The sequence below is a fragment of the Hypanus sabinus genome, chromosome 18, assembly GCF_030144855.1.
Source record: "Hypanus sabinus isolate sHypSab1 chromosome 18, sHypSab1.hap1, whole genome shotgun sequence".
Taxonomy (NCBI): Eukaryota; Metazoa; Chordata; class Chondrichthyes; order Myliobatiformes; family Dasyatidae; genus Hypanus; species Hypanus sabinus.
Window position 1 is genome coordinate 316,967 of NC_082723.1, and position 26,220 is coordinate 343,186.

Consider the following 26,220-nt stretch of genomic DNA (forward strand, 5'->3'; position numbering starts at 1 on the left):
TCTGGTCACCGAATTATAGGAAAGATATCAATCAATTAGAGAGAGTGCAGAAACGATTTACTAGGATGTTACCTGGGTTTCAGCACTTAAGTTACAGAGAAAGGTTGAACAAGTTAGGTCTTTATTCATTGGAGCGTAGAAGGTTGAGCGGGGATTTGATCGAGGTATTTAAAATTTTGAGAGGGATAGATAGAGTTGACGTGAATAGGCTATTTCCATTGAGAGTAGGGGAGATTCAAACGAGAGGACATGATTTGAGAGAGGGGGGCAGAAGTTTAAGGGAAACACGAGGGGGTATTTCTTTACTCAGAGAGTGATAGCTGTGTGGAATGAGCTTCCTGTCGAAGTAGTAGGGGCCAGTTCAGTTGTGTCATTTAAGATAAAATTGGATAGGTATATGGACAGGAATGGTGTAGAGGGTTATGGGCTGAGTGAGGGTAGGTGGGACTAGGTGAGATTAAGAGTTCGGCACGGACTAGGAGTGCCGTGATGGCCTGTTTCCGTGCTGTGATTTTTATATGGTTATATGGTTATCACACCCTTCCTGCAACCATGTTTCACTAATAGCTACATCATCATAATTCCAGGTAGCAATCCACACTTTAAGCTCATCCACCTTTCTTACAATGCTCCTAGCATTAAAATAGATACATTTAAGATACTCTCCACCTCCTCCTCTCTTTTCATCTCTAACAATGCATTCAAATTTATTATCCTTTTATTTCTTCTCTCCTACATCTTCGGGCTGAGCGTATCCCTTCTCCATCACCTGCCTCTCCTCCCTCACACACAGTCTACTTACTTGCTCTACTGGTGAACTAACCTCCTCTCCCATAGTTTCAAATTGTTTCCCACCCCCCCCCATCTTACTAGTTTAAAGTCTGCCCTGTCACCCTAGCAAACCTCCCCGCTAGGATATTGGTCCCCCCAGGATTCAAGTGTAACCCATCCTTCTTGAACAGGTCACGCCTGCCCCAGAAGTGGTCCCAATGACCCAGAAACTTGAATCCCTGCCCCCTGTTCCAATCCCTCAGCCACGCATTCATCCTCCACCTAATTCCATTCCTATTCTCACTGTCGCGTGACACATCAGCAATCCCGAGATTACTACCTTTGCGGTTCTTCTTCTTAACTGGCTTCCCAGCTCCCTGTACTCTCGTTTCAGGACCTCTTCCCCTTTATGAGAAGCTTTGATAAATCAAAAGGCTATATTCTCACATAAATGGGTCACACATCCAGAATTATTGGTTGCACTTCAGCAGGTAAAAATAGTGGAATGAAACATGCCGAAAATATTGCAGAAAAAAAAAACACATTGTCCACCCAAAAGGAAGGGTGTGACAGATCCAGATCTCACTGACTTGTCTGAACGGGTGAAAGATGAAGCTACACGTACACGGAGAGCAGTGACCGGCTGATGCTGCAGATCTGCAGAGAAACGTGAACAGGAAACTGGATCAGGTGATGGGTGGAGGGTCTCCCACCTGAACCGGTGACTCCACTCCTCACCCTCACACACTGCCCGATCCATCCGTCGCATTTCTCACATTATTCCATATTTACACCAGATACGTGTTTAGTTTTTCCCTCCATATCTTCCCTGTCCCTATCCCTCCACCCCCAGGTCACAGAATCATGGGCTCAATTCCCATCCCAGTACAACACACAATTCAGACCCAAACAGGAAATGTTCAGTGTTCATTTAAATCAGTCTATGTTTATAAACACATTTCTATTCATATTCTATTCATTTCATTCATATTCATATTACTGGACAGGAACACTGAAACATCAAGTGAGAAAGAGCAAAAGGAGGCCATTCAGCCCCTGTAACCATCAACAAGATGGCGGCTGCTCTCCCATTTCACGTTTCCGCATGATGCTCATTTCCTCGATCCCCTCGGTCGCCACATATCTGCAGGCCTCTGTTTTATGTGAGGATGATCACAGAGTCTTCCCCATCCTCTGTGGTGGGTTTTTAGAGACATTTCCCCTCATCTCAGTCCGGGACAGTCCATCCCCTTTTTCAGAGACTGGGATCCCTTGTTCAACTGATAATGATGTTGTGCATTTCAATGTGTTCACCTCTCAGTCCTCGGTTCTTGAAATGAAAGGGTTATCACATTTGATCTTTCTTCATATGATGACCCCACCACTCCAGGGATCAGTCTGGTGAATCTTCATTGCACTCTCTATAACAAATACTCTCTAACCTCTGTTAATCCTCTATGGAATTAATTTCCATCTTCTGCAGCCCCGTGAGGCCCCAAACACTCACCTCCCACCCCTGTCACTATTTCCACCTTCTCACCGCCCCCTCACCTGGATCCACCTCTCACTCCCCAGCTCTTGCCCCATCCCCACCCTTCACCTCTTTTCTCTGAATATTTCCCGTCCATTCTCAGTCCAGAGGGAGGGTCTCGGTCTGAAATGTTGACGGTCCATTTCCCTCCACAGATGCTGCCCGACCCACTGAGTTCCTCTGGCAGTTTGTTCTTTGGTCTGTATAACCCGTGTTAGTATGGGGAGCGGATTTTACACCATATTCCAGGTACAGTCTCAACAAAACCCAAATAATTGTCACATTGCACAGACCATTGGCCCTGCTTGCAGGGCAACAGTCTGCCTGTGTTTGCCCCCCAATGTGGTGAGTCCCTCTGCTCATCACCACCGTGGTCTCAGACATTTCCACAGATGAGCCCCTCCTGGACAAACATCCTGTCCGCCCCCTCTCACACCATCTTCATCCTTTCAATAAAATACCCCCTTTCCCGGAATCGCCGATGGGCCGAGCGGTCTCCTCCTTCCTCTCAGCGATACATCAGACTCCGGCCGCAGGAGACGCTTCACAAACGCCTGAACTTCCCTCGGAGGGAAATGGAAATAAATCAGAAAGCAGACATTTACTTTGTGATTTGTTCCGCCCTGACGGGAGATCGACACTTGAGCGGGAAACAGTTTCAGTGGGGTAACGCCCTCTCGGCTTGTCCGCCTCCGTTACTGGTTGTAACCAGTGATTGACATCGCTTTGCACAAATGGCATTAGCGCAGCTCCTGAAGCTTTGGTTTTCAGCGGTGGTCACGCGATGGGTAGCTCAGCTGTTAAACCAATAAAGCTCGAGCTCGCCAGCGCGTGGGTGACATAAAACGCCAGCGCCTGTGTGACGTCACCCGTGGGGGAGCGCTTGTAATTAAAAACACCTGAATGGACGTTTCTGATGATTTCAGTGGGACAACAACATTAATCACGGGTTTCATCACTGGATCTTGTGTTGTGAGATGTAAAGTCCCCTGTTATGTGTCCGGCTGTGCCGTGTTGTTGGTGGAGTGGCCAGCGTGGTGTTTGTCTCGATTCGGGTCACAACACCAGAATTGCCAGCGGTGTCAACAGAAAACCTCTCGTCCCTGCAGTCTTTGTCTCATGGTAAACTCAACACCCTGACAATGTGGACCACAGATACCCCTTCCTCTTTAAAGTCAGTAATTCATTCAGGCAGCTGATCGCTGAGAGGAATTATATTTATTGGTCATTAACGTTCGCCCAGATTCGTTTGGACAGATTTGATGTGGAGTTCGGGGTGTCACAGTGAAAGGGCCGTAGGGCCGAACACTCTCCGTTGTCCAAACATCCTTCCAGGTGAGGCGACACTTCACCTGTGAATCTTCCGGGGTCGCCTATTGTGTCCGCTGCTCCCGATGCGGCCGCCTCTACACTGGTTACACCAGCTCCTCCGCAGTTGTGTGGGATAGGGTTGTTTTTTTGGGGGGCGGATCGATGTTATTGTTCCCTTTTGTGCGGGAAGGATGGGTTTTGAGGGTCGATGATCGGGATGCTGTTCTTTTTGATGCGGGGGGTGGGGTGGGAGTTAGATTTTTCTCTTTGAACGACTTTCATACTCTTTCTTTGTTTTATGGTTCTCTGGAGAAGAAAAAAAACCCCGCAATAGTTGTTTATGGATACCTGCTTTGATAATAAACTGACCTTTGAACTATCCGCTCCCAGCGGGACTTCCCGGTGTCCAAACATTTTCATTCCGATTCCCATTCCCGTTCCGACGTGTCAACCCATCGCCTCCTCTTCTGCCAAGTTAAGGCCACCCTCAGGGTCCAGGATCTGCACCTTATATTCCGTCTGGGTAGCCCCCCCCTCCAACCTGATGGCATGAATATCGATTTCTCCTTCCGGTGAACAGATCTCCCTCCCTCCACTCCCTCTCTTCCTCTCTGACTTTTCACGTCTCTCTGGGTCCACTGCTCCTATTCTCCACTCTTTTCTCCTATTAGATTCTATTTTCTTCTGCTCTTGAGCTTTCCCAATTACCTGGCTTCAACCTATCACCTTCCAGTCAGTCACTTTCTCGCCCGCCCCGATTTTATTCAGATATTTCCCCCATTCCATCTCAGTCTTGAAGTGTGGTTCAGCTGGAAACGTCGACTGTCGACTCTTTACGATAGATGCTGCCGGGCCTGCTGAGTTCACCTCCCCGTTGTCCCTCCCGCCTCCGGACACTGGGGGCGCTGTATTGACCTCCGGCCACTGGTGGCCATGTGTACCTCCGACCGCTGGTGGTGCTGTGGAGAACGTCCTGATAAACGCATGCGCACTGCCGAATGAAGCTGTCATTGGCGGTTCACCGACTCGAGCGGGGTGAGTGGGGGGCAGATCCCGGCGGGTTTGTGTAAATCTGGGTCGGTTGGATTGAGAAAGGGCCGGGCCCGAGCTCTGTCGGACGGCTGCAGAGGGGTGCAGTGCCAATCTTTTAGCTGCCGGAGCTGTACGAGGGGTGATTGATAAGTTCGCGGCCTGATGTTACACGGCTCTCGGTACCTGCACATGCAATTCAACTCTTTGAATGATTATGCAGAAAGTTTGAAGTTAACCAGTTTTGTGCTGTTTCTGTTACAGATAATTGAAAATTGCTAGGTTTTGTAAAATTGACCCCTTTCATCGTAGGCCACGAACCTATCAATCACCCCTAGTAATTCACACCCAATTTGTGTACCTGCACCTTTCATGTACTGGGCAACTTCCTTGTCCCATTCATGTGCTGAGCAGGTACACAAATTGGTGGGGGAGGGGGGCGGGTGTGTGTGTGTGTGTGTGTGTGTATATATATATATATATATATATATATATATATGAATAGAGCTTTTTATAATGTCAAGCACTAAACCAAGATGAAAGAAATATATATGATTTCCAGAGCTCCACAGAAATACAGATAAATAAGATATTAACAAGATTTTAGCCAATCACTGCATTTCAGTATATAACTGGTACAATAAAACATATAATACTTAATTTAATAATCAGGCAGTTGCATTCACTAATTATCATAAAATCTAATTATCAAGCAAGTGAAATAACATTGTTTGCTTAGAAGCCATAAGGTTGTTAGTGAGAAAAATTTACTTCTGTATTAGCAAGTAATCCACGGACCACCACAGTCACAGCTCCAGGATTTAACCAAAAACTATCGAATATCCTATCCTAATGTTATTAGTAGTATTTTCCCCACCAGCTGGGGATCAAGCTGCCCAGGTTTATGAGGTGTTGAGCGAGTATTTCTGATTCTGATTTCCTTTGGAAGCAATGACTGCTAATCTGAGGAGAGAATGAGTTTGTATTCCATCCCTCACAAGGAGAGGCTGTGATTAAATGGGCTGTTCTGTGTTTGAACCAGTAGAAGCAGACCTGGGGGGTTCAGTGTTCGAACTGTGTTTGGAAATTCCTCCTCACTGTCACCTGTCTGTCAGACAGTGGAAATCAAACAGAATCTCAAGTTGCTGGAAATCTGCACTAAGAATGAAAAATTCTGAATCCATTCTGACAAAAGATTGTGAATCTGAATCGTTAAGTTTGTTGCTCTCCCCACAGCAGTTCCTTACCTTTTGAGCAATTCTGGTGAATTCAGTTTCTTTTTATTCCATTCACTCTGGAATGGTTTAAATTTCCTGATTGTCTGTTATACTTGGGAATGTGTTCAGTGCAGATGTTACGAACAAGTTTCACCTGAATAATCTCAGGGATGATGGGCTTTATGTATGAGGAGCATTTGATGGTTCAGGACCTGTGCTCAATGGAGTTCAGAGGAACGGTGGGGGTGGTGGAGGGATGTATGGTTAAGTAAACCTACCGAATGCTGAAAACCCTGGATACAGTGGACATGGAGAGGATGTTTCCATTAGACGGAGAGTCTCAGAATAAAGATGCTTACCTTTAAAATTGAGTTGACAAAAATTTCTTCAGCCAAAAGATGTCTGATCTGTGGAATTTGTTGCCACAGATGGTAGTTGAGGCTGCCATTTGGGTATATTTATGACAGAGATTAATATACTCATGACTGCTAAGTAGCTTCAGGGTTACAGGAGGAAGGCAGGAATATGGTGTTGGAATAAATCTCAGCCATGGTTGAGTGGTGGAGCAGATTTGATGGATCGAATCACCTAATTATGTTCCTGCATCTTACATCTTACCATGACAGGACGATGACTCCTTCCTATCCCATATCAGGTTTTGTGACGTGTCAGGGACAATTACAGATTTGTTTACTGAGATCATTATATTTGTCTTCAATATTTAGATTTCAGTGAGCAGAAATATTTTGTTCTCCTTTGTATTGTTAAGGTGCTTCATTATCATTTATGTTAAAGTTAGACCTGTGGTGAGAGATTTATTGGAAGAAAAGCCCACAACTGGAAGAAAACCACGACTGAAGACGAGGGATCAACAGCAAGTGAACCAGCCCTAGGACTGAGAGAACCGACTGGAGAGAACCCATCTGACTCGGAGATTCCAGTGATTCAGTCAGGAGAAAGTTTGGTGAGTCTCATTTACTCAAACACTGGTCCTTTAGACATTACATACCTGTAAAAGGAAGGTAGGGAATAGTTGGAGTGAGCTGAATATGACCAGAAATACCAGTTATGTCTCTCAGACCCAGTTGCAATCACTCCAGGTCTGGTAATGTGCTGTCAGTATCCCAGCTCTTTAAAGTCTCTCACATTCCCTCAGTGTTTGCTCATTTGAAGAACTTGTATCTTCTGAAGTAGCTTTTGGTCAGTTCTGAGTGTGGAGAGGGAAAGAGGGGTGTTTGTATTTACTATCTTGCAAAAAGAAGTAATTGTTTGCAATTACTTGCTGCAGACTCACTACCCATACCCTGTACATTCTCAGCCAGATTATTGACATAGATGACAAGTAGCAATGGGTGTTACCCTGGGGAGCTCCACGAGGCACGGGTCTTGACTCCAATAAACAGCCTCCCATCATCCCAGACTCTGGGCTCTGTGACAAACACAATGGTAGCAGCAAGATTAGACAGTGATTAATATAAAGAGAGATTTGTTGCTTCCTGAAAGCTGTCTGATGCAATGGACCTGATCCTCCCTTGCTCACAACATGATCTGCTCTAGGACTCATCCTCCCGGGTCACACTGTGTCCGATAACCCACATCCCCAACCTCCCTCCACCGGCCAGTAATCCCACAACTTTCCCACCATTTACCCCACACCGATACATATAGACAGATCCTCATCACCGACATCTACTCTCGCTGCTTGGGGAACCAGAAGTAACTGATCCTACATTACCGGCACAGACTGTCCAGCCGTCTGGCTCGGTCCCGACCCTTTCCCACTGCAACCGACCTTCGACTTACACGAACTCGAGACCAGCCCCTTCCTCATCGCTGCCCAACCAGGCTCAGAGCTCATTAAGGAGCCTCGTGTGTGCACCTTGTCAAAGGACTGAAATATCAACCAATTCTCCTTTGTCTACCCTGCTTATTATTTCTCAAAGCATTCCAATCATCAGGGAAGATTTTCCCTTGCGGAAACAATGCTGACTCTGGCCTATTTTATCTTGTGCCTCCAAGTAGCCCGAACTCACATCCTTAACAATCGACTCCAACATCCTTCAAACCACTGTCAGTCTAAGTGGCCTATAGTTTCCTTTCTTCTGCCTCTCTCGCTTCTTGAAGAGTGGAGTGACATTTCTGAACTCTTTATGGGTTGAGCTAAGAAATCGCAGGGGTAAAAGGACCCTGATGGCAGTTATCTACAGGCCTCTAAACAGCTGCAGTGATGTGGACTACAAATTACAACAGGAAATAGATAAGGTCTTGCCGGAAGGGCAGTGTTATGATCATTGTGGGGGATTTTAACATACGAGTGGATTGGGAAGATCAGCTCAGCACTGGATCTCAAGAGAGAATATTTGCAGAATGTCTACGAGATGGCTTTTTAGAACAGCTTTTTGTTGAGCCCACTAGGGGATCGGCTGTACTGGATTGGGTATTGTGTAATGAACCAGAGGTGATTCGAGAGATGGAAGTGAAGGAAGCCTTTGGAGGCAGTGATCACAACATGATTGAGTTCACTGTGAAATTTGAGAAAGAGAAGCCGAAATCCGATGTGACGGTATTTCAGTGGAGTAAAGGAAATTACAGTGGCATGAGAGAGGAACTGGTCAAGGTTCACTGGAAAGGGACACTAGCGGGAAGGACGGCAGAGCAGCAGTGGCTGGAGTTTATGCGAGAAGTGAGGAAGGTGCAAGACAGATATATTCCAAAGAAGACAAAATTTTCGAATGGAAAAAGGATGCGGCCATGGCTGACAAGAGAAGTCAAAGCCAAAGTAAAAGCAAAGCAGAGGGCATATGGTTATGGGGTTCTGCTTCTACAACATGATATAAAACATGGCCAAAGGCACCGCAGGATACAGACAATAATCAAAATTAATACAATCAGACTTCCCAAATGCAAAAACAACCTCCAGAAGTCCCCAAATATATTGAAGGGCCAGGGCCACCCCCCTACCTTACTGGTCCCAAAATTGTGCAGCTTACTGCCAACATTTTGAATTTTCGGAATCTCTTGGGTTCTGTGTTTAGACAAGTCAGTAATATTGGAAGATTCGTCAGGGATATGAGTACAGCATTCCTTACCTATGATGGCACAGGTCCCTCCTTTTTCTGCTAATATAAAGTCTAGGGCCATCTGATTCTGTCGCACTGTTTGTCAAATTGCAATCATGTCAGTTACCTGTGCTTGAGTGTCATTCAGTGCTCCGGCTGTATTATTGGCCAATTCTTCTAGAGCGGCTGCTAAATTAATTATTTCCCTGGAATTTCTGGCTACCCCATAGGAGGGAGAGGCAATCATCCATAATCTCTCAGATTCTGTTATATCCCTTCGTTGCATATTCCGATGGGGTGATCCTGAGGCTGAGCCAGGATCCTCAAGTGTGGCACAAGGTCGGCCAAGTAGCAACAACCACTCCGACCCTCGTCCCCCTCGAGAACCCGTCTGGTAAGGTGTGGTTCCATGCCGCTGCCCTGTTCTTTCTCCCGGCAGCCAGGGATCGGCCCTATTTCCACAACCCAATGAGTTCCATTTAGTGGTCCAGGGGTATCATAAGTTTGACTCTTGGTACAGTTACTACTTCCCACTTGATAGGGTGCACTCTCGTTCTGGTTCCACCAACAAGTAGTGCTAGCCACTGCTGGAGATGTAACTCTTATCCCCGGCCATAGCTTGGAGGGGTCTTGTGGAGATCTACGACTCCAACCCTCAAAGCAACACCATCCCCAGTCTCGCCTTCCAGACCTGGATATGGTGCAATTGACAATGCTACCATTACGGCTCTCAGAAAACACCATAACTGAATTGACTCCGCTGGTATTCAGAGGCACCACTGACATAGTCTTACCCTGTTGGAGAATTTGGGCACTTACCCAATGTGCTCCCCGCTCAACTTGCTTAGCATAGGTGTGGCAGAGGGACAGGAAAGTGTTAAACTGGGGGCCTCCCGAGACAGGAGCACGTTCCCTTAGGGTCATTAAAATCAGCATTAACCAGTACATTATTCAGTCCTTATCAGTTCTGCCAGTAACGTGTTTACAGTCCGTTCGATGTATCCGCCGGAGCTGCCCTTCCACCATCACTGCAGGAGGTGTTGTCAGTAGCACTTGGTACAGTCCATATAACCATATAACAATCACAGCACGGAAACAGGCCATCTCGGCCCTCCTAGTCCATGCTGAACTCTTAATCTCACCTAGTCCCACCTACCCGCACTTTCCACCTCGGTCCCAACTTCTTACCATCCCAGTTCTTGAGCAGGACAATTCTCTAGGCTCGATGGTGGAGTAGTCACCTTTAGTTTGGGTTTCGTCCTCTCGATAGGCCTGTCGTACCTGTGAATGCAAGCTTGGGAGAGTGTTAGTTAATTTCCATAAGTATTTTCCCATCTCCTCCCCCAAGGTGTGCATATCCAGTGTTGCAGGTAAGCTCTCAGGAGGAGGGCAGACGAGGTCGGGGTCCCCATGGGCTTCCTGTAGATAATTTCTGCAGGTGATAGCCCCGTCTTACTTGATGGTGTGATTCTCAAATGGAATAGGACTAAGGGTAAAACCTTCAATCAGGTCAATCCAGTTTCTTGTGTAAGTTTTGCCAACTTATCTTTTAAAGTACCATTGGTTCATTCCACTATGTCGCTTCGTTCAAATGATGGGTGCAGTGGAACTGCTGTTTTAGAGCAAGTTCTTTACAGATTTCCTCATTTATTTTGGCCCATTGCACTATCTTATCATTTCTGGAAGCCCATAGTGAGGAGTTATTTCTTTTAGCAATATGTTCACAACAGTCATAGTGGTATCATTAGTTGTAGGAACAGCTTCAATCCATCTGCTAGATACATCTACTATCACTGAGCATTACCTATAACAATGTTCTCTAGGTAATTCTATAAAATCAAGTTGCAAACAAGAAAAAGGTCCAGCAGGCAAGGGGGTAGTTCTGGAATCACAAGGCATCTCCTTTCTAGCATTTCTTTTTGGCTGGTTTTTCAGCTGCTTTCTGGAAATCAAGATTGTAATAATGTATTAACCATTCCCTCCTTGTGCAAGCATGTACAATTATGTACATGATCTATAAAAATAGGTAAGAACACAGAGGGAACACAGACCTGTCCCGCAGGGGTCACCCATAAATTGGTCTGAGGTTCGAGGTGGCAACCCATTTGGGACCATAGTTTGCGCTCTCCTTCAGGGGCGTCCCCCTGTTAGTTACGTATTTCCCACGTCCGGCATACCCGTCCTTAGATTTTGTCTAATAGGAGCTTGCTGGGTTTCCCAGCGGACTAAAAGTGTGGGATTCAAGGCTGTCTGTTTGGCCGCTGCATCAGCCCTAACATTACCCTGGAACATCTCATCACATGCCCCAGTATGGGCTGCACATTTAATAATAGTCAAAACTCGAGGTAGCTGTAGAGCGGTGAGTAAGTTGTCTACAAAGGTAGCATTACTAATGGGATGGCCAGAGGAAGTCAGGAATCCCCAAAGCCCCGTAATCAGTTCATAAAGGGAGTCCGTGTAAAAGTCCGCTCTTTAGTCTGTTGCTAGGATACAAGCAGGAGTCAAAGCAAACAGCTCAGCCTTCTGGGTGGAGACAGCCGCTTCAAAAGAGGCCTGCTCAATTACAATGGCATGCAGAAGTTTGGGTACCCCTGGTCAAAATTTCTGTTACTGTTAAACGAGTAAAAGTTGAACTGATTTCCAAAAGACATAAGTTAAAGATCACACATTTCTGTAATATTTTAAGCAAGGAAACTTTTTTTTTAATTTCCATCTTTTACAGTTCCAAAATAACAAAAAAGGCAAAGGGCCTGAAGCAAAAGTTTGGGCACCCTGCATGGTCAGTACTTAGTAACACCCCCTTTGGCAAGTATCACAGCTTGTAAGTGCTTTCTGTAGCCAGCTAAGGGTCTTTCAATTCTTGTTTGGGGGATTTTCGCCCATTCTTCCTTGTGAAAGGCTTCTAGTTCTGTGAGATTCTTGAGCCGTCTTGCATGCAGTGATCTTTTGAGGTCTATCCACCGATTCTCGATGATGTTTAGGTCAGGGGACAGTGAGGGCCTTGGGCAAACCTTCAGCTTGCACCTCTTGAGGTAGTCCATTGTGGATTTTGAGGTGTGTTTAGGATCATCATCTTGTTGTAGAAGCCATCCTCTTTTCATCTTTGGCTTTTTTACAGACAGTGTGATGTTTGCTTCCAGAATCTGCTGGTATTTAATTGAATTCATTCTTTCCTCTACCAGTCAATGTTCCCTGTGCCAGTGGCTGCAACACAAGCCAAAAGCATGATCCCCGTGCTTAACAGATGGAGAGGTGTTCTTCTCATGAAATTCTGCACCCTTTTTCCTCCAAACATACCTTTGCTCATTGCCATCAAAGAGTTCTATTTTAACTTCATCAGTCCACAGGACTTGTTTCCAAAATGCATCAGGCTTGTTTAGATGTTCCTTTGAACCTTCTGAATTGAACTCTGGGCTCTTTGGCTTTAACCCAGGGCAAACCCACACAGTGATATAGGGAAGCACCAGTTCTGTCTGTCGCCAAAGAAAATCCAGAACTTCAGGCAGTAATGCGCTGACCTCTTTTCCTTTAACCTCTCCAATCACCATGACTGGGAACTTCTGTCCCTCGAGGGGTGCATAATACTGGCTTTCCTCAGTTGAGCACCCCGGAGGGTCATAGCACAGAGTCACATGAGGGTCGACCTCTGGCAGAAGGGGTTCAAACGCAGTGGAGACCAGATTAAGTGCCCACCGTTGGGGGGAGTGTCAGTAACTGGGGTAGATGTTGGTTGTTCACTAGTCTCAGGGTGATATCCTTGTCTGTGCAGAGAATGTCGACTTCCAACGGACAGAGCGAGTCTCTCCCTGCTAGATTACACCCCCAACTGGTGGTGACTGTAAATGAAACCTCACAGTGGTTCCCCTGGATTTCCACCTGCAGTGGAAATATGTACGTGCCCTGCCTTTGAACCCAGGCAGAGTGATTGTCTGATAGCTGTTTTCAATTTTCTGATACCATTTCCTGATCGAGAGTGGATGTGGTTGCCCCTATATCAATAATAAACAGAATTCCAGCAACTTGCAATATTACATTGGGCTCTTCCTGAGGGGTGGGACTCATGGTAGGAAGCATCCTTGTTTGTCAATTTCTAAACGGGCTGTTGTCCCCACCTGTCCCTTAGTATGTTTTTGTTCCCATTTCTGATCCCCAGATATAGCCCTCTCGCGTTTTTCTTCCCGCTGAGCATATTCACCTTTAATATTAGTTCCCTTTGGGGTTGATCGGGATTCGAAAGTCAGGTGAAAGCTCGTCACATTCCATTTCGGTCTTTGTCAGGCCAATCCATATTATTTGATTTAATCATGTTGGCTAACTTAGTTGGTAAGCATTGGAGCAGTAAGGCATTAAACTGGGGGACAGATTCCCATCAGTAAAGACTCGTTCTCCTGTGAAAGTGCTCCAGCATGCCATAAATCGCTCCCAATAGACTGGTCCGAATTCTCCAGGCTTAGGTTTGCGTTGAAGTATTTTAGTGATGTTTACAGGTTGCTGGAGAGCCCTTTCCAAGGCTTGAATGATCTAGTCTGTCTGTTTATTCTCATTATGGTTTCCTGCCTGTAACTCCTGACAGGTTTGGTATCTCAGTTATGTCTTCCATTTCCACCCCTCATCAGCTGAGAGAATCATGCAGCAGAGTGAATAAATCTTGCGAGGTCACATTATACACTCCTCATCATGGTCGCTGTCCTCAAACAGGGTCAGTATGCCAGACATGGGTTCGGGATCCACTGTTTCCCTATCAGTTAGAACTTCAGACTGACGTTCCTGCCCTCCTCTCCTATCTAGGCTGGCCTTGGTTTGATTACGTTGTTTTCCCTGCTCTCGTTTTTGGCACCCATCCACCCATTCATGCTCTGCTTTTAGCGTCTCCCAACCTTTGGTGTTCCTTCTGCAGTAGGTACCTCTCTCCCTTTGTCACATGCATTATTCCTCCAACTTGCTAATAATGTACTGTTCCACTTTACATCTGCCTTTTCCTTCCATTCCCTTTTCAACAATTTCCACTTCCTTCTACAGTTCTTTTCCATACCAAATCTACTTGTTTTCATGAGGTAATATCCCAGGCTCCCCCCAGTGGCCAGGTTTTGGTCCCCAATTTCTTATTCAGCGCTGCACTCAACATCAAATCTTTTTCCTTGTGTGGAAAACTCACACATATTGTGTTGAGCTGCTCTTGTCCCACTCATATCACTCAACTGCAATTGATCCATGTTCTTTACCCAGAACAAAGCCTCCTGCTCAATTAACAATCAAATAAATTTACACGGCTGGCACCTCATGTTAAATTGATAAATTTACCCGGTACTGCCTCCTGCCCACTTACTAAAATTTACCCTGCCCATCTGCCTCCTTAGTAAAATTTTGCCTACCTTATACGAGTCTCCCAACAGATTCTTTTCCGATCCCGTCAAGGTAGGCAATCAGCCTTGGGCGAGGGTCTGTACCTTGAAAGGAACTAACAGAGAATGGTAAAATACCTATTGGGCGCCCGGTCAGTCTCCGCAGTCCCCAGAGTGGTCCAGCCGCTTACTCAGCCCGTCTGCTTGGCACTCCCTATATTGGGATCCTGTTCGTGACGCCAAATGTGAAAGTTGAATCTAAATAAAACTCAGAAGACCAGATTCTTATCGTCACCACAGTTTATTGTCCATTCTCCTGCAGGAGTTTGAGACACATTTGTCAAAGGGAAGGCACGTAAGCACTGCCACCATCTGACAAGTGGACTGACTTAGTAAGGTTACAGCCGTGTATTTATACATGAACCCAGACATTTATACATAGTAAGCCCCAAACATTACTATTGCAAGATATTATTTGAACTGGCATGCCCACCATATCTGTTGGTGTAAAACTTAATTACTTAGATAAGAGAGTTCACTAAATCAAGGTCTTAATTACAGATGTACGTACTGTCCCGTCCTTATCAGTTATTCCCTTTGCAAGGCCCTGACTTAATTACAGACAGATGTTCATTCCTGTCCTTTCCAGCAAGTCCTCCTCCCTTTACTCAAACGAGGGTACAATGTATAATGTTATCAACTATCGATGGTATGATGTATAATGTTATCAACTCTCAGTGTGTCTCTCTGCAAGCCACAGAGAACTGGTAATGAGCCTGTCTTAGTTAACCACTGAACACAGAGTTTACTTCAGTTCAAAAATTCCTTTTCAGTCCCAATTATTCTTTTAGCCAGAGGTTACAGAGGTTCAAAATGAATTTTTTATATATGCTCAATTCCTCAGGACTGTTCAGGGGAAATATTTATGTCCAATATTGGAACTGGTGTTACTTGTGTGTATTATGGTGATGCAAAACTTACTGGAGAATTTACTAGTGTGAAGAAGTGGAGTGATTTTTGAAATCTGACATTTTAAAGTGTAATTTAGCAAGCAAACCACAGATGGACAAAGTGCAAAAGCTCTGGTGAGAAAATTTTTCATTACCCGTGACAAGCCTGCTACATAGGTTGTGTGAGAGTACAGATGAACTTGATCTAACTCAGAGATCAATGTTCTAATGGACAATGTTTTGTTAGCTGTTAAAATGAATACTTCTCTATATAAAATTCACTGTTCACATGTCACTCGGACAAAATGCACATTACATGATTTATGTGCACACTGGTCATTACAAGTTAGAGGGGACATTGGTGGGAAGATGGGGAGACCTCCAGTGTCCTTGATGGCCTCACCTACAAGACGTGCATCCAGCTGCAGCTTGTAACCCTGCATTTTAAGGAGTTGGAACTTGAAATGGATGAATTCCGGATCATCCAGGAGTCAGAGGGGGTGATAGGTATGACATGGGGAAAGTTGAGTTACACCCAAGGTGCAGGACACAGGAAACTGTGTGAGATTCAGGAAGTGGAATGAGGTTAAATAGCCACTGCAGAGTACTCTTGTGGCCATCCCACGCAACAACAGTTGGACCACTTTAGAAACTGTTGGTGGGATTACCTGGCAGATGAAAGTCAAAGGGGTGATAGAGGATTCATTAGTTAGGGGAACAGTACAAGAGGGGACAAGTATCCTCGTGGGAAGGTTTGCTAGAGCTAGTGTGGGGGGGTTATGTGGTTAAAATTAATTGTAGGGGGAATGGGAGCCGGAATGACAGAACAGATAGTGGAGAGTGTGAATTTGAATTGAATTTATTACATACATTTTGCTTCTACTTGAGGAGTAGAAATCTATGTTATCTCTCCGTCTAAATGTGTAATGTTTAATTTATAGGAATTTACTTTCTCAATCTTTTTATTATTAATAATAATATGAACAAAATACAAATGATATATTAATAAAGAAATTACAAACATACAAATTCCCATTACAGATGAAAAAATACATAATCAATGGTTACAGTATAAATGAGTTTACCAAAACATGAACCATACAGTATATGTATGAACATGGTAAGTCTAGATATTTTGTAATATATGATATAAAAAAACAGAAAAAAGAAAAAAAAATATAATGCAAAATTAACTAACCTACTAATCTAATAACTAATAAAGAAGAAAAAAGAAAGAAAAAAAAGAAAAACTAGAAGAGAAAAAAAAGGGCTGTTTATAATATCTCACAGGAATACATAATCATCAATGTCGTCAACTCCGATCCTCTCAACATACATAAGCTAAAAGCTGGAAAGTCAAATGAACTTGGAACAGGGTCATATTACATCATATGAAAATATTGAATAAATGGTCTCCATATCTTTTCAAATTTAATAGAAGTATCGAATACACCACTTCTAATATTTTCAAAATTTAAACATAACATAGTTTGGGAGAACCAATGAAATACAGTGGGAGGATTAATTTCCTTCCAATTCAACAATATAGATCTTCTAGCCATCAGAGTTAGAAATGCAATCATTCGACAGGCGGAAGAAGATAAATGCAGTGAGTCCATCATTGGTAAACCAAAAATTGCGGTAATAGGATGAGGTTGTAAATCGATATTCAAAACCGCAGAGATAATATCAAAAATAACTTTCCAATATTTTTTCAAAAGCGGACATGACCAAAACATATGAGTTAAAGACGCGATTTCAAATTGACATCTATCACAAATAGGATTTATATAAGAGTAAAAATGAGCTAATTTATCCTCGGACATATGGGCCCTATGTACGACCTCAAATTGTATTAATGAATGTTTGGCACATATCGAAGATGTATTAACTAATTGAAGAATTCTATCCCAATTCTCAATAGGAATAATAAGATTAAGCTCTCTTTCCCACCACTCATTTTTGGTCTTATAAAGGGGTCCTTTGCAAAGGGTTTAATTCAAACAAACTCTCCAAAATATCTGAAGGCACAAAATTTAGAAACGTAGGAAGTACAGTACTTAAAAAATGCCTAATCTGTAAATATCTAAAAAAATGAAATCTAGGCAAATTATATTTATTAGATAATTGCTCAAAAGACAAAAAAAAATTGTCCAAAAATAAATCAGAAAATCTTAGTAATCCCTTAGTTTTCCAAGCCAAATAAGCTTGATCTATAATGGAAGGGTGGGAAAAGCAATTAGATACAGTAGGACTATTTAAAACGAATTGAGTCAACCCGAAAAATTTCCGCAATTGAAACCATATACGTAAAGTATGTTTAACTATCGGGTTCTCAATTCGTTTTGGCAATTTAGAAAGAGCAAAAGGGAGAGAAGTCCCTAAAATAGAACCCAGAGCATAACCTGGTACCGATTTAATTTCTAAACTCACCCAATGAGGGCCAAAAGATCCATCCCAGTCTTTCAACCAACATAACAAATATCTAATATTAACTGCCCAATAATAAAAGCTGTAATTAGGTAATGCTTCCTTCTTTGTCTTCTGTAAATATATTTTACCTAACCCGGGATTTTTATATACGAGGACATTTTTGAATCAACATTAGTAAAAAAAGATGTTGGAATAAAAATTGGTACCGCTTGAAAAATATATAAAAACTTAGGTAAAATAACCATCTTAATAGCATTAATCCTGCCTATTAGAGATAGAGATAATGGTGACCACTTAGTAACAAGCCTTTAATCTGATCAATTAAGGGTAAAAAATTAAACCTAAATAAATCTTTGTTTTTTTGTGATTTTGATCCCTAAATAAATAAAACTAATTTAAAAGGTAAATTTCCATATATTGGGACCTGTCTATTCAAAGGAAACAATTCACTCTTATTAAGATTTAACTTATACCCAGAAAACTCACTAAATTGAGCCAACAATGATAGAACTGCTGGAATAGATTTCTCAGGGTTAGAAATGAATAATAATAAATCATCTGCATGCAAAGATAACTTATGAATATCTGTCCCACGATTAATACCCAAAATATCCTGTGATTCTCTGATGGCAATTGCCAAAGGTTCTAAAGCAATGTTAAATAGTAATGGGCTAAGAGGACATCCTTGTCTAGTGCCCCGAAATAAGCGAAAAAAGTGAGATCTTTGATTATTAGTAAACAGAGGCTACTGGAGTGTGATAAATCAGTTTAATCCAAGAAATGAATGTTGGACTAAAATTAAACTTCTCCAACACATTAAATAAGTAAGGCCATTCAACTCTATCAAATGCTCTCTCCGCATCTAATGAAATCACGCATTCTGAAGTGCATGTGAGGGAGTATAAACAATATTCAGTAATCTCCTAACGTTGAAAAACGAATAGCGATTTTTAATAAAACCGATTTGATCTTCTGAAATAATTTTGGGTAATACCTTCTCTAACCTGGATGCCAGTAACTTGGAAAAAATCTTGGAGTCTACATTCAATAAAGATATTGGTCTATAGGATGCACAGTCAATAGGGTCTTTATCTTTATTCAATATTAAAGAAATGGAAGCTCTATAAAAAGATTGTGGCAAATTCCCCAATCTAATTGCTTCCTCAAAAACCCTACATAACCAAGGAGAAAGAGTAGCGGAAAAACATTTAAAAAATTCTACTGTATACCCATCTGGACCTGGTGCTTTCCCAGAATTCATTGAGGAAATAACCCCTTTAATTTCTGCGTCCATAATAGGAGTATCTAATATTGAAAGATCATCGGATGATAATCTTGGGAAATTTAATTTCCCAAGAAAATCACACATGGTATTACGATCCTGAGGGAATTCAGATTGATACAGGGAGGTATAAAAGTCTTGAAATGACTTATTTATCTCATCATGGTTAACTGTCAAATCCCCATTCTGCTGACGAATCTTAGTGATTTGATGTTTAACCAAAGCATTCTTCAACTGACTAGCTAACAGTTTACCTGATTTATCACTATGTATATAAAAATCAGATCTGGTTTTCATTAATTGATTTTCAATCGGAGATGTAAGTAATAAACTATGTTCCATTTGAAGTTCAACCCTTTGTTTGTAAAGCTCCTTGCTAGGAGTGATCGAATATTTCTTATCAATCTCTTTAATTTTATCGACCAATAAAAGAGTTTCCTTCTTAATGCGTTTTCTCAAACCAACGGAGTAAGAGATAATCTGTCCACGTATATACACTTTAAAAGTGTCCCAAAGTGTTCCGCAAGAGATATCATCCATGGAATTAGTTGAAAAGAAGAAATCGATCTGTTCCTTCATAAATTTAATAAAGTCTGGATGTTGCAGTAAGGTAGAGTCAAATCGCCATTGTCTAACATTAGAAGCTGTATCCGTAAATTTAATAGAAAGTTTAAATGGAGCATGGTCAGAGATAGCTATAATATCATAATTACAACCAATTACCGATGGAATAAAACAAGAGTCAATAAAAAAATAATCAATTCTCGAATAAGAATGATAAACACGTGAGAAAAAAGAAAACTCTTTGTCGTTAGGATGCCGAAATCTCCAAACATCAAAAACTCCATTATCAGTCAAAAAGGAGTTAATACAAGTGGCCGACTTATTGGGTAAAGTCTGAATAGATAAAGATTTATCCATCAAAGGATTTAAACAACATTTAAAGTCACCACCCATTATTAATTTATATTCATTTAGATTGGGTAAGGAAGTAAATAAGGACTTAAAAAAATCAGGACAATCCACATTTGGAGCATAAACATTAACCAAAGCAACCTTTTTATTACAAAGTAAATCCATAATTAACAAAAATCTACCATTCGGATCCGAAAAGATATCATGTTGAACACATGCAATAGAGGAGTCAATAAAAATTGAAACTCCTTTTACTTTGGCATTCGAATTTGAATGATACTGTTGACCCCGCCAAGACCTAAAAAAGTGAAATTTGTCTTCCTTCCTCACATGAGTTTCTTGTACAAAAATGATATGAGCATTAAGTCTTTGGAATACTTTGAAAATCTTCTTTCGTTTAATCGGATGATTTAAACCATTAGTATTCCAAGACACAAAATTAATGATCTGAGCCATAATTCTAAAATCAACCCTTTGGTATAGAAAGGGTTAACCAAATTATAAACTCATGCACCCGGAAGAGGAACAAAAATAAAGAGCGGACCCGGAAGCGATGACAACACAGACATATTTGAAGTTCAAAAACAGCCCAAATGAAAAAACTAAAACAAACTGGTGAAGGAAAACTGAAATTAAAAAACAAACTAAGCCCCACCCCTACAAAAAAAAGATAAGAAAACACCAAAATATGGCGAGAAAAAGTAAAAAATGAGATTAATTCAACCCCCATGTCAGCGGAAGACCACTCCATATATAAAGGATATATATATATATTTAAAAACACCCCGACTTTAAAAATTAAAGTCACTATACTAAAAACCATACTTCTAAATATAGTTAGTTGTAAAAAAAAGAATATAGTCACTAAAAGCTTATAAATTGGGCTATAGCCCAGACAAAACAAAAGCGATGCATTATAGGAAGAAGACGAGAGAAAAAAAAATAACGCCATCTTAAACAAAACCAAAAATATTTTTCAAAAAACCACCATCTTAATAAAAAAAAATTCACCTTCGAAGGGTTAAAAATATACCTTTGAAGGAACAAGAATGATAGTCAAGAATGTAGTATAATGGTTAAAACTGTATAAAACAAAGCAATTAATATGACGAAAATAAAAGTTATATTTTTGACTTAAATATAAAGTATAGGATAAACCTACACCAATAACCAGAGGTTAAATCTGGTTTAAGAAATCGAGAACCATCTTACACGATCAGAATCGTTCATTTATTAGAGACTGGTGTCTGTAGCAGTAGGGAAGTTCTTCTCCAGATAACTTCTCGCTTCGGATGTAGAAAGGAAAGCCTGGCATGGAGCATCTGGCGGAGAAATTCTAAGCTTCGCAGGGTATAAGAGCGCAGGTTTCAAATTTTTCTCATAACATTCAGCCATCAGCGGTTTAAAAAGAAGCCTTTTTTTTCATAACTTCAGGACTAAAATCTTAGACCAAACGAAAGTAGTGATCTTGAAATTTAACCATTCGTGCCCGCCGAGCCGCACGAATAAGTTGTTCTTTGTCGTGTACATAATGAAACCAGACAATTACAACCGAAGGTTTAGCTGTAGCACTCGGTGATCGACACCGAATTCTATGTGCGCGATCCAATAACGGAGGATTATTTGGGAAAATCGACGGAAACGCTTCTTTTAATAGTTGAGCAAAATATTTTGAAGGGTCATCTTTTTCTATGCCGTCTGGGAGACCAAGTATACGTAGGTTCTGTCTTCTGGACTGATTCTCAAAATCAACACTCTTGACTTTAAGTGTTTCCACCAGTTTAGTGGTCGAAATTAAATCCTGTTGCAGTTTTTCAATAGTCAAATCTCGTTTCCGAGCGTCTTCTTGCAGAGATGCGATAACTTGCTGCTAATTACTGAATCCGTCTTAACCATATAATCTTGAAAAGCCTTTATATCTTGTTTAAAAATTTGTTGTAGTTCATCAAATTTTTTATCCAAAACCTCCATAAACAGTTCATAAGTTAATTCAGTGCGTTGCGGATGAGCTTGCTTCTTTCCATTACTGTTCGGATTGCGCCCAGGTTCTCGTCCTTTAGATCTAAGAGACATTTCTGTTTGCATATCTTTGAAAATTCACAATAAACTCTTAACAATAAGTTCAAAAAAATAGCAAAAAACTTTCGGGGTAGGTAAAAATAAGTTGGATAAGGGTGATCAAAGGTTAATAAAAGTAAAGGTTATGGAGCGAATCTAAAACAGTACTCACTCCATGAGCGTCTCCCGCTGACCTCAGAGAATTTATAGTAATTTATAATAGTTCGTACACAGTACAGTCAATATAACATAGAAATCAATTAATCAGTCTGATGGCCTGGTGGAAGATGATGTCCCAGAGCCTTTTCGTCCTTTTGCTGTGGTACAGTTTCCTGGACCTAGCAGCAGGAACAGTTTGTGGTTGTGGTGAAGTTGGTCCCCAATATGCTTCAGGCCCTTTTTAAGCACCTGTCTCGGCAAATGTCCTGAATAGTGGAAAATTCACTTCTACAGAGTGTGCAATCAAATGGTTGAGCATGGTGCAATGAATGTGCTGAGCTGTGTACATCACAATGCAAGAAGCATCGTAGGAAAGCAAGATGAGCTCAGGACAGACAATTATGATATTGTAGCCATTAACGAGACATGGTTGCACCCAACAGTCTGAGGGATTTAGTGGAACAAATTTGTAGACAGATTGCAGACCATGCCAAGAAACAAAGGTTGATTCAGTTGGTGATTTTAAGTTTCCATATATTGACTGGGATTCCCATAGTGTGAAAGGACTAGAAGGGGTAGAGTTTGACAAATGTGTCCTTAATCAGTATGTAGAATTCCTGAAGTAGAAGTGTGCAATAAGCTGTTAGGAAATGATCCAGGGCTGGTGACAGAAATTAGTGATCATAATGCCATGAAATTGAAAGTAAATACGGAAAAAGAGAGGTCTGGACCACGGGATGAGATTCTAAATTGGAGACAGGTCAATTTTGATGGTATCAGAAAGATTCTGATAAACAAATCTGTGGTTTGGGACAGGCAGTTTTCTGGCAAAGGAGTACTTGTAAGCGGGAGGCCTTCAGAAGTGAAATTTTGAGGGTGTAGAGTTCGTATGTGCCTGTCAAAATATAAGTAGAAAGGTAACTGGTGCAGGGAACCTGGGTTTTTCAGAGATATTGAGGCCCCGGATATTTTGTTCCTCTAAATGCCTCAGACTGTTGGGTGCTGCCAAGACTCATTAATCATCATTCCACACCCTGGACTGATCTGACTTTTTTTAGTTGTCTTCTGTTGTTTTCTAAAAGCTTCCCAATAGTTTTTGCTCTTTTGTTTGCCCTCTCTTTGGCTTTTATGTTGGCTTTGGCTTCCCATTTCAGCCACGGTTGTGTCCTCCTGCCTTTTCAATGCTTCCACTTCTTTGGGATGTATCGATCACTCAGCTCCCGAATTGCTCCCAGAAACTCCAGCCATTGCTGCTCCGCTGTCACTCCCACCTTTTCCCTTCCAAACATGTTTGGCCAGCTTCTCTGTCACAGAAACCTGGAGAAGTTCAGTATGGAAACAGGCTACTTGTCCCATCTAGCCAATGCCAAAAAAGACATTTAAGCTGTCTAATACAACTACTTGCACTGGGACCATCACCCTCCATACCCTGACCATCCAGGCTCCCATCCAAACTTCTTTTAAATGGTGAAACCTAGGTCACATGCACCACTTGTGTTGACATCTCATTCCACACTCTCACAACCATTTCAGTGAAGAGCTTTTCCACACGCTCCCGTTAAATTTTCACCTTCCCCACTTACCCATGACCTCTGGTTATCATCGCATCCAACCTTAGTGGAAAATGCTGCTTGCATTTACCCTATCTGTACACTAATAATTTTGTATACTAACAAATCCTCAAAACAATGTACAACTTCCTTTTTTATGTTTAGAGCATCTTTTAGATGATGAGGGGCATTTCTTGTGTGGATAGCTGGAGGCTTTTTACCAGGTCCAAAATGGCTAACATGAGGGGCAGAGGTTTAAGGTGCTTGGAAATAGAGGGGATGTCGGGTATTTTTCTACACAGAGAGTGGTGGGTGTGTGGAATGCACTGCCGGCTTTGTGTGAGAATGTTTCAGTTCCTGTGGGTCCAGGAACCCATGCAGCTCAGTGGGAGCAGGGAATAATACCAATGAAGAGAGTCAAACTGAGTCAGGGTACAGATTGGAGACGGCAGAAATGCCCCATTGTCATAGAGACAGGAAGAGCATGAGAGAATTTGATGGTCATTCCAGATACCAGCACTGTGCCCAGTTAGAAGATGATTTCTCTCTCCAACTTGGGTTCAACTTCACTGTTAACAGTGTGATGCCAGATCACTCCTTGACAACTCAAGTGTTCTCATCTGAAATGTTGTCCTTCCCCCACTGATGGATTTTGTAAATCTTTTTCCAGGTTAAAAATAACAAGGAATTTGTCTACGGGAATCTCAGACAGATCACGCCAGTTTTGCTGTCTCTGTCCAGATATTGAAGAAGTGGAGCAAGGGATTCACTCGATCATCCTTCCTGCTCAGACTGTGGGGAGGGATTCACTCGGTCATTTCAACTGAATGTACATCAGCAAGTTCACACTGGGACAAGGCCATTCACCTGTTCTGTGTGTGAGAACGGATCCAGTAGTCTTCCCACCTGTGGACACACCAGTCAGTTCACACTGGGCAGAAGTAGGTCATCTGCTGAATTTGTGAGGAAAGATTCATTCGGTCATCTGACATAATGGCTCACCATCGAGTTCACACCGGGGAGTGGCCGTTCACCTGCTCAGACTGTGGGAAGGGATCCACTTGCTTATCTAACCTGAAGGTACATCAGCGAGTTCACACTGGAGAGAGGCCGTTCACCTGCTCGGACTGTGGGAAGGGATTCGCTCAGTCATCCTCCCTCGTGGCACACCAGGGCGTTCACACTGGGGAGAGGCCATTCACCTGCTCGGACTGCGGGAAGGGATTCACTTGCTCATCTAACCTGAAGGTACATCAGCGAGTTCACACTGGGGAGAGGCCATTCACCTGCTCAGACTGTGGGAACGGATTCACTCGGTCTGCCGACCTAATAGCTCACCATCGAGTTCACACTGGGGAGAGGCCGTTCACCTGCTCAGACTGTGGGAAGGGATTCACTCGGTCATCCACCCTAATGATACACCAGCGAGTTCACACCAAGGAGCAGCCGTTCACCTGCTCGGACTGCGGGAAGGGATTCAATTGCTCATCTAACCTGAAGGTACATCAGCGAGTTCATACTGGTGAGAGGCCGTTCACCTGCTCAGACTGTGGGAAGAGATTCACTCGATCATCTGACCTAATAGCTCACCATCGAGTTCATACTGGAGAGAGGCCATTCACCTGCTCGGACTGTGGGAAGGGATTCACTTGCTCATCTAACCTGAAGGTACATCAGCGAGTTCACACTGGGGAGAGGCCATTCACCTGCTCAGACTGTGGGAAGGGATTCACTCAGTCATCTCAACTACAGAAACACCAGCGAGTTCACACTGGGTAGAGGCCATTTACCTGCTCAGACATTAGGGTGAGAGTTTCTCTCAGCCATCTCCATCAAATGTGCATCAGCTAGTTCACACTGGAGAGTAGCTGTTCACCTGCTGTGATTGTTGGAAGTGATTCACTCAGTCATCTCGGCTTATGTAACTCTCGCTTCGGCTAGCAGCTTAATATAGGGGGTAATAGCCCCCCAGCCCACCCAAACTTGAGAAATCTTGTTTGGGTGGATGGTGTGTGATGTGTTCCCTGTTACAAATCAGTTCCCTGAAATAACAAACAGTACACAATATCCGATTAAACTATTGAGCTTTATAATTCTTACTTTGACTATAGGGTTAGTAAAGTTAAACATAAGAAGAAAAAGGGCCCACTCTCTCCATTCACGTCTTCTCATCTCTCCCTTGCGAAAGACCACAAATTCCCTCTTCCAAACTCACAAGAAAGAACTTTTCTATCATCGGATAGCCCCGCACTCCATAACCCGTATCTCTAGTCATAATATAAACATTGCTGCTACAGAGAAACCATTACCTCAGGAGTGAAACATTACAGAGAGGCCATTACATTAGCAGTGAAACCTTACAGCATGTTACACTTGTGACACACTGTTCACACTGAGGAGAAAGTTTCAACAAGCTGCATACTAGATCTCTGTTGCTGAATGCAATTTCGAGAGTGACTGTCTGTGCTGAACTCTGCAATTATTGCTCTGCTCACCACACCCAGTTCTGCACCCTGGTCACTGGGCATGGGAGGAGTTTCTTCTGCTGCACATTCACCTTTAATGGGACTGGAGTTTAATATTCTGGATCTTAGACAAATAAATCAGTTCTAT

General features: G+C 42.5%; 1 protein-coding gene across 8 annotated transcripts; it reads left to right on the top strand.

Annotated features, from left to right (window-relative positions):
- The first annotated feature begins 3,172 nt into the window (after positions 1 to 3,172).
- LOC132407272 (zinc finger protein 239-like) lies at positions 3,173 to 26,220 on the top strand. 8 transcript variants are annotated; one of them, XM_059993534.1, is made up of 4 exons: positions 3,173 to 3,637; positions 4,405 to 4,648; positions 6,629 to 6,823; positions 24,278 to 26,220. In XM_059993534.1, exon 4 carries the CDS (start codon positions 24,601 to 24,603, stop codon positions 25,384 to 25,386), a length of 786 nt encoding a protein of 261 aa, XP_059849517.1. In that variant the 5' UTR covers positions 3,173 to 3,637; positions 4,405 to 4,648; positions 6,629 to 6,823; positions 24,278 to 24,600; the 3' UTR covers positions 25,387 to 26,220. The 8 variants fall into 8 exon arrangements, with proteins under 8 accessions (XP_059849517.1, XP_059849513.1, XP_059849515.1 ...); XM_059993530.1 differs by having other exon boundaries at positions 6,655 to 6,823; XM_059993532.1 differs by having other exon boundaries at positions 6,659 to 6,823.